This window comes from Alexandromys fortis, unplaced genomic scaffold, assembly GCF_014885135.2.
Source record: "Alexandromys fortis isolate MF-2015 unplaced genomic scaffold, M_Fortis_MF-2015_v1.1 scaffold_263, whole genome shotgun sequence".
Classification (NCBI taxonomy): Eukaryota; Metazoa; Chordata; class Mammalia; order Rodentia; family Cricetidae; genus Alexandromys; species Alexandromys fortis.
The window spans coordinates 283,372-290,602 of record NW_026068165.1 but is presented as its reverse complement, the minus strand read 5'-3'; the positions used below and the strand labels follow the sequence as shown (position 1 = coordinate 290,602).

At 38.1% G+C, this 7,231-nt stretch overlaps 1 protein-coding gene and 1 pseudogene across 1 annotated transcript; one reads left to right on the top strand and one right to left on the bottom strand.

The window, feature by feature from the left end:
• Positions 1-973: 973 nt before the first annotated feature.
• Positions 974-1,232, bottom strand: LOC126492081 (40S ribosomal protein S27-like; annotated as a pseudogene).
• A 4,395-nt stretch (positions 1,233-5,627) lies between these two features.
• Positions 5,628-6,566, top strand: LOC126492022 (olfactory receptor 6C3-like). Its single transcript, XM_050128116.1, has one exon. The coding sequence runs from the start codon at positions 5,628-5,630 to the stop codon at positions 6,564-6,566; it is 939 nt and encodes a 312-aa protein (XP_049984073.1).
• Positions 6,567-7,231: the final 665 nt, after the last annotated feature.

The window sequence follows — 7,231 nt, the reverse complement described above, 5'->3', positions numbered from 1 at the left end:
TGTGTTGTTATTTTGGGGAATAAGCTAGCCAAGCGGCCAGGAGCCGGGCTGTGGGAAGAGGCCCACAGCTCCTCTCAACAAATGACATCTTGAATTTTGCATGCAAATGGATAGAATTAGAAAACACTATCCTGGGGGCTGGAGAGATGGCTCAGCAATTAAGAGCACTGGCTGCTTTTCCAGAGCTCCTAAGTTCAATCCCCAGCAACCATATGGTGGATCACAACCACCTGCAATGAGATCTGGTGCCCTCTTCTAGCCTGTAGGCATACATGGAGGTAGAACACTGTATACATAATAAATAAATAAAATCTTAAAAATTTATTGAAAAAAGAAAACACTATCCTGAGTGAGTGCGGTAACCCAGTCCCCAAAAGATGAATAAGGTATGTACTCACTCATAAGTCAATTCTAGCTTTAAACAAAGTACATTGTGCCTATAGTTCATAATCCTAGAGAGGTTAAGTAATAAGGTGAATCCAAAGAAAAACATATATACATCTACCTGGAAATTGGAAACAGGCAAGATCACCTGATAATATTGGAAGCATGAGGATGGGAGGGTAGAAAAAGAAGAGGAGGGGAGAAGAGGAGGGTTGAGAACTTGAGGAAATGGGATGGTTGAGATGGAAGAAGGAAAGAGATGAGAGCAAGGAAAGAGATATCTTGATTGAGGGAGCCATTATAGGGTTAGCAGAAACCTGGCTCTAGAAAATTTCCCAGGAATCCATAAGGATGACCCCAACTAAGACCCTAAGCAATAGAGGAGAGGGGGCCTGATCTTGATTTGCCCTGTAGTCAGACTGATGAATATCTTTTTTTTTATAATTAAAACTTTATTGAAAAACTGACACCAAAATAGGAGGTCACTGTTGTATACTTTATAAAATCAAACAGTTACATTGTCTTGGTAGAGTCACTAAACTTGATAAGGCTTTCTGTGAAAAACGCAAACTCGGGAACTTGTATAGATGATTAGTGTTGCTTTCTTCTAAATGAACAGCCTTCTGTGAGCCTGGCTTTTCCTCCTGTGGGCTGGCACAAGACTGTTGAACAACCTACACAAATAACCACTGTCTGAGCATGGCTGAAAACTGTAGTGATCTTGTAGCAGCCTGGACATTTCACATCCAGGAAGTAAGAATTTGGGCTCTGAACCAGCCATTTCTTCTTATGTTTTTTCTTTTCATCTTCCAAGGAAGGGTGTGTGTAAGATCTCTAGCCAGAGGCATGGTGACGGCTCGGCCAGCACCAATGCTCCAGATCTCTGAGGTGAGGTGCTTGCTGGCGAGTGCTCGGCTCCAGACTGATGAATATCTTAAATATCACCATAGACTCTTCATCTAGCAACTGATGGATATAGAGGCAGAGACACACATTGGAGCTCTGAACTGAGCTCCCAATTTCCAGTTGAAGAGTGGAAGGAATGAGAATATGAGCAAAAAAGTCAAGAGCATGAATGGTTTACCCACTGAAACAGTTTACATGAGCTAATAGGAGCTCACCAACTCCAGCCAGACTGGGAAGTAACAAGCATAGGACCAAACTAGTCCCTCTGAAAGTTGTTGACTCTTAAATTGCTGGGGCAGACTGAGGGGCTACTGGTGTGGCACCAGGATTTATCACTGCTGCATGTACTGGCTTTTTGGGATCCTATTCTCTTTGGAAGTATACCTTGCTCAGCATAGATATAGTAGGGAGGGGCCTTGGACCTTCCCCAAAGCAATGTGCCTTATACTCTCTGAGGGTTGGATGGGGGTGGGGTGGGAGGGTGTGTGAGGGAATTGGAGGAGGGAGTGGGAACTTGGATTGGTATTTTTAAAAAATCTAATAAATTAAAATAGATAAGTAAATAAAATAAAAATAGGAGATCAGATACTATTCTCTCCGCCCTCCCCAGACCAACGCCCCTTACCTTTTTCCCCTAAATGGCAGGGGCCCTTTATAGTAATTCTTGTAATTCCCACAGCTGCCAAGCTCAAGGGCCTCCCACATTGGATTCACCTGTCTCATCTTAAACCTTTTACTCTTCCAGTTCAAGAAACCCACTCATATATGGTAACTCAAACAGGACCTAGCTCCCTTATGTTCCAGAGGACACTAAGATCAACCGCTTTTTCTTCAGTTCCCAACTCCACCTGCCTCCAATTCACCCTCAAAAACCTATTTCCCCTTCCCAGTGAGATCCATCCATTCCTCTCTAATTCCTCTTTGGGTTTAAAGCCTGTCTGGGTTTGAAGACCAGGGCAATGTTTTACTTTACAGCTAATATCCACATATAAGTGAGAACATATCATGTTTTCTTTTTGGTTCTAGGTTACCTCATGCAGAATTATTTTTTTTAAGTTCCATCCATTTGCCTGCAAATTTCAAGACGCCATTGTTTTTAACAGTTGAGCAACACTCCATTGTGTAAATATACACATTTTCTTTACCCCGTTCTTCAGTTGAGGGACATCTAGGTTGTTTTCAGGTTCTGCCTATTACAAATAATGCTATGAATATAGTTGAGCAAGTGTCCTTGTCATATGATTGTGCATCCTTTGGATATATGTCCAAGAGTGGTATAGCTAGGTTTTGAGGTAGTTTGATTCCCAGTTTTCTGAGAAACTGCCATATTGATTTCTAAAGTGACTGTACAAGTTTGTACTCCTACCAGCAGTGGAGGAGTGTTCCCCTTGCTCCACATCCTCTCTAGCACAAGAGAAAGTACAGATTCACCTGCCTCAGCCTTCCAAGTGCTGGGATTAAAGGCATGCACCACCACCACCTGGTTCCAACCTTAATCTTAACCAACCATCAAATTAATAAATTATTGTACAAGTCTCCTTGGGCACCTCATGTAATTGATATAAAAGGATGGATTTTATTCTAGAGAACTTGACAAAAATAACATCCATTTCTCAGTGTTAACTGAAAGAAAACAGGATAGGAAAGTTATAGAACATTTTGTACAGTAAAATCTCACAATGTCTGTGTTTTTAGAATATGTAAAATACAATAAAATATAAAAATACAACACAGTAACTGAACCTGTGAATGTGTTTATGTGATACATAGAAACAATTTGATTTGTTATGGTATATCTTCTTTTGACTAATAAAAAGGTTTGAAGGAAATGCAAGGGTAAGGAGAGGATAGGTCCCCATACACTGCTGTGCCTCTAGGTCTCATATTGTGGAAAAATAAAAATCAAGAAAAGATATAATCCTAACTTTTGGAGATATTAAAGTAATTTTTATTTTTAGTTCTCTATTCTCCTCTGCACTGGCAGAATTTACTAATTAGTAAACTATCATGAAGAATGTCAATGAGGAGCCCATTGTAGGACAGGTTAGTCCTGAGTTTAATCCCAAGTGAATAGAGAAAGAATCATCCCCTGAGCATAGACCAAGTCCATGCACTTATTAGGAAAATTACTTGACCAAAGGGAAGCCAGGTCGAATGTTATCAGTTGAGGGTTCACTTTTTCTCTTTCTCTCTATAGTGTTTGGTTTTCAAGAAAGAGGAGTCACGACATCTCCACACACGTCTTGAGCTTCTGTGTGCATCTTTCTCTTCTTTAGCTGAGTGTATCAGGGATTTACACTCTGGCCAGAAAGGGTAAGGCTGTATTTATGTTTGTGCAGATTTCAAACACTGAGGCCATTAGCAATTTCACAAGCAATTCAGTGTGAAGTTTTTAATGTGACAGGATTCAGTGCAAAATTTAGTCAAGAGCGACCTGAATAAGAAAAACTTTTGGAGAATATTATTAATATAATTTTGTGTTTTAAGTGGCAGAAATTAAGTCATATTTGTAGACTGTAGGGTTTTGTATCTAACTGGTATTATCATATACACAAAACTGTATTTCACATTTGTTAAGAAATGAATTTTTATCTATCATTGGAAGATTTACTTTACTGGAAAAATGCAAGGATCCCCGAATTATCACTTAAGTACGTTTATTACTATTAACATTGAATTTATTTATATTTTAAAATATCATGTAAACCATATAACAGTTATCTGTCCATTTTGATGACATAATGATGAAAAATATATGTCTATTCCTAAAGAGAAAAATCACAGATACTCAGAAAATAAGACAGAAAAAGATGGATAGTGCCCATTATCAGCTTTGGTACTTATCCCTTGCTGACTCCCTGCCTAGAAAGTAGCCCATCACACTGTGATCACCACACATCCTGTGCTGTCTGTCAGCTCTCAGGAGAGAGTAGGACTGATGGGAGATAACAGTGTAGAGGATGTGGTTTGATGAAGGAAATCCTACAGATATTGTTATTTATTCTGTTGATTCTTTGAGAAGGGAGGCACTATTTTGCTTTGACGTAAAAAAAATCTTCTTTTTGTCCTCAAGAATGTTTAAAGATAAGATTACAAAGTGAACTGAGTAAAAAGAAGATGTTGAAATGTTGTAAGTGACTTAAAATTCATAGAAAGTAGTTATTGACCTCTGGCTTTGCTTAAATTATTTTTCCTTGCTATTGTTTTAATTCCCACAAATTATAATAATAGAAAATCCAGCCTCATTTCTTGTGGAGGCCCAAAAATGTGAGCCTATTTTCATCTTATCTGAAGGTCAGAGAGTTTCAGCTCACTCAAAGTTTTTGATAACAAGTACGGTTAAACATCCTGACCCAAGGTGTGGTTTCTTGTGTTTTGGGCATTAAGACGTCCCATACAGATCCATCCACGTCACTCTGCATACTTCTGCTCCTTTTTTTGAAATAGGTGGTTTGACCTAGGGAGTGACTGCCTTCAGGATACTTGGTCTAGGTTAGTTCACTGCCTAAACAACAGAATGGCTTTCCCATGGATTAATGGCTTCATGGCTCTAAATATCAAAGGAAGTAACTATTCTAATTGTCCTTTGTACCGTGTTAAAGCAGTCTTTTGTCTTCTTCCACCTGTCATACTGGGTTATAAAAGTGTATGTAAAATTAAAGGCAGGCGAATTTCAGCATTCATTGGAACTCCCTGCTGGCGCTATTCTATATTTTCTGTTTTATTATTTTCACTTGTGATTTCATTCTCTTTATTTACTTTTCTAACCCACATTCCCCTACCCTGGTAAGTGGTATTTTTGTCAAAGCTGGTCTCTGACAATTTCAGTGTTCACAAACACATTTGTTTTTCTGGTCATTTTAAAATAACATATATTAAGTTTGAAAATAACCATGACAGCATTTAGGTTTAGTAAATATGATTAGGTGCTCAGTTTCTACCAATAAATTACAGAAGTTTGGAAAACAGTATTATAGTTGAAATTAAAAATTATGTATTCAGTTATGAAAGCATATCATGTATGAAACCAGAAAGTAATGTTTTATATTGGAAACGAAGACAATATTAAAATATTGTTGCAGAAATCTATAGTTCAAAAGCACTCTACACATATAGAAATTATGACTGTATGTAAAGGTTTTGTGTATAATTGTTGAAGGGAGCTTTATAACCCATTTAAAAATGTTTTCTTTCAAAAAGATGTTTTCATTGTTTAATAGGAATGAAAAGATATTGTTTCATTTTACTGGATGTAGTAATACCAATATTTAAACTTTAATTCATCAACATTAAATTTGCACTTTTTTATCAATAGATTCTATGAACAATAAATCATTATGAGAAATCACTCTATGATTACCGAGTTTGTGCTCTTGGGCATTTCAGACACACCAGAGCTTCAGGCTGTAATTTTTTTCTTTTTATTCATTGCTTACATATTAAGTGTGTGTGGAAACCTAACCATCATCACCCTCACCTTGCTTGACTCTCAGTTAAAGACGCCTATGTATTTCTTCCTCCGGAATTTCTCCTTCTTAGAAATTATATTTACCAGTGTTTCCATTCCTAGATTTTTGGAGTCAATAGTTACTCAAGTCAAGACAATCTCTTACAACAACTGTTTTGCTCAGTTATTTTTCTTCATCTCCATGGGAGTGTCTGAGTTCTTTCTTCTAACCGCTATGTCCTATGATCGCTATGTGGCCATCTGCAAGCCACTGCATTACACCGTCATTATGAGTCAGAAAGTCTGTGCCCTTCTTGTCCTCACCTCGTGGCTGGGAGGGTTTCTGACCATCTTCCCACTGCTCATGTTATTCCTCAAGTTAGACTTTTGTGCTTCGAATGTCATTGACCATTTCTGCTGTGACTACTTCCCCATTTTACAGCTGTCATGCTCAGATACATGGTTTTTAGAAACAATTGGTTTTTATTTTGCTTTTATCACTTTGTTGTTCACACTGGCCCTAGTGATCTTGTCATACATCTGCATCATCAGCACCATCCTGAGGTTCCCATCTGCCAGCCAGAGGAAGAAGGCTTTCTCCACCTGCTCCTCTCACATGATTGTCATCTCCATCTCTTATGGAAGCTGCATCTTCATGTACGTTAAACCTTCTGCCAATGAAAGGGCATCGCTGACCAAAGGGGTGGCTGTTCTCAACACTTCAATTGCTCCCATGTTGAACCCTTTTATTTACACGTTGAGAAATCAACAAGTCAAACAAGCCTTCAATGATTTGATTAATAAAGTAATGTTTCATAGAAACAAATGAAAGCCATTGTTAACATGAATATCATTGGACCTTTTCAAAATAGGATGAATGAAACTTTACAGTATGAGCTCATTGGTTCCATCTTTTTAACTAAGTATTTTGTGTGTTTGGGTGTTTTGCCTGTCTGTATACCTGTGTACCTATTGTAAGCCTGATATCCACAGAGACCAGAGGAGGGCATTGGGTCCCTTGGAAGTAGAGTACAGATGGTAGTGAGCCACCATGTGGGTTCTGGGAATTGCACCAAGTGTACTCAGAAAGGACAGCAATAACTTTTAACCTATGAGCCATCTCTCCATTCCCTCAACCTTCTTTTTAATTTTCAAGTTACTATGTCTTGTCTTCCATTAAACCTGTGTGGGTATTGTCCAACATTTCATCTGCATTGAAACATTCCACCCTGGAGGATGGGGGATTACTGTAAAATGTTATGGAACATTTGATAGTCATCATTATTGTGGAATAAGAACCTGTTTTTTGTTGCTGTCTCTGTCGACAAAAATATGATACCGATGGTAAAATGCTTTCACATGTTTCATTGTTTACTTGTTTTCTTCTCTATTTCATTGGGCACAGTTTTTCAATCTTCCCTTTCTAACCTTGATACAAATGTTATTATGTTTTATATTCATTTTGATTGTACATCCTATTATGGCTATTCCTTT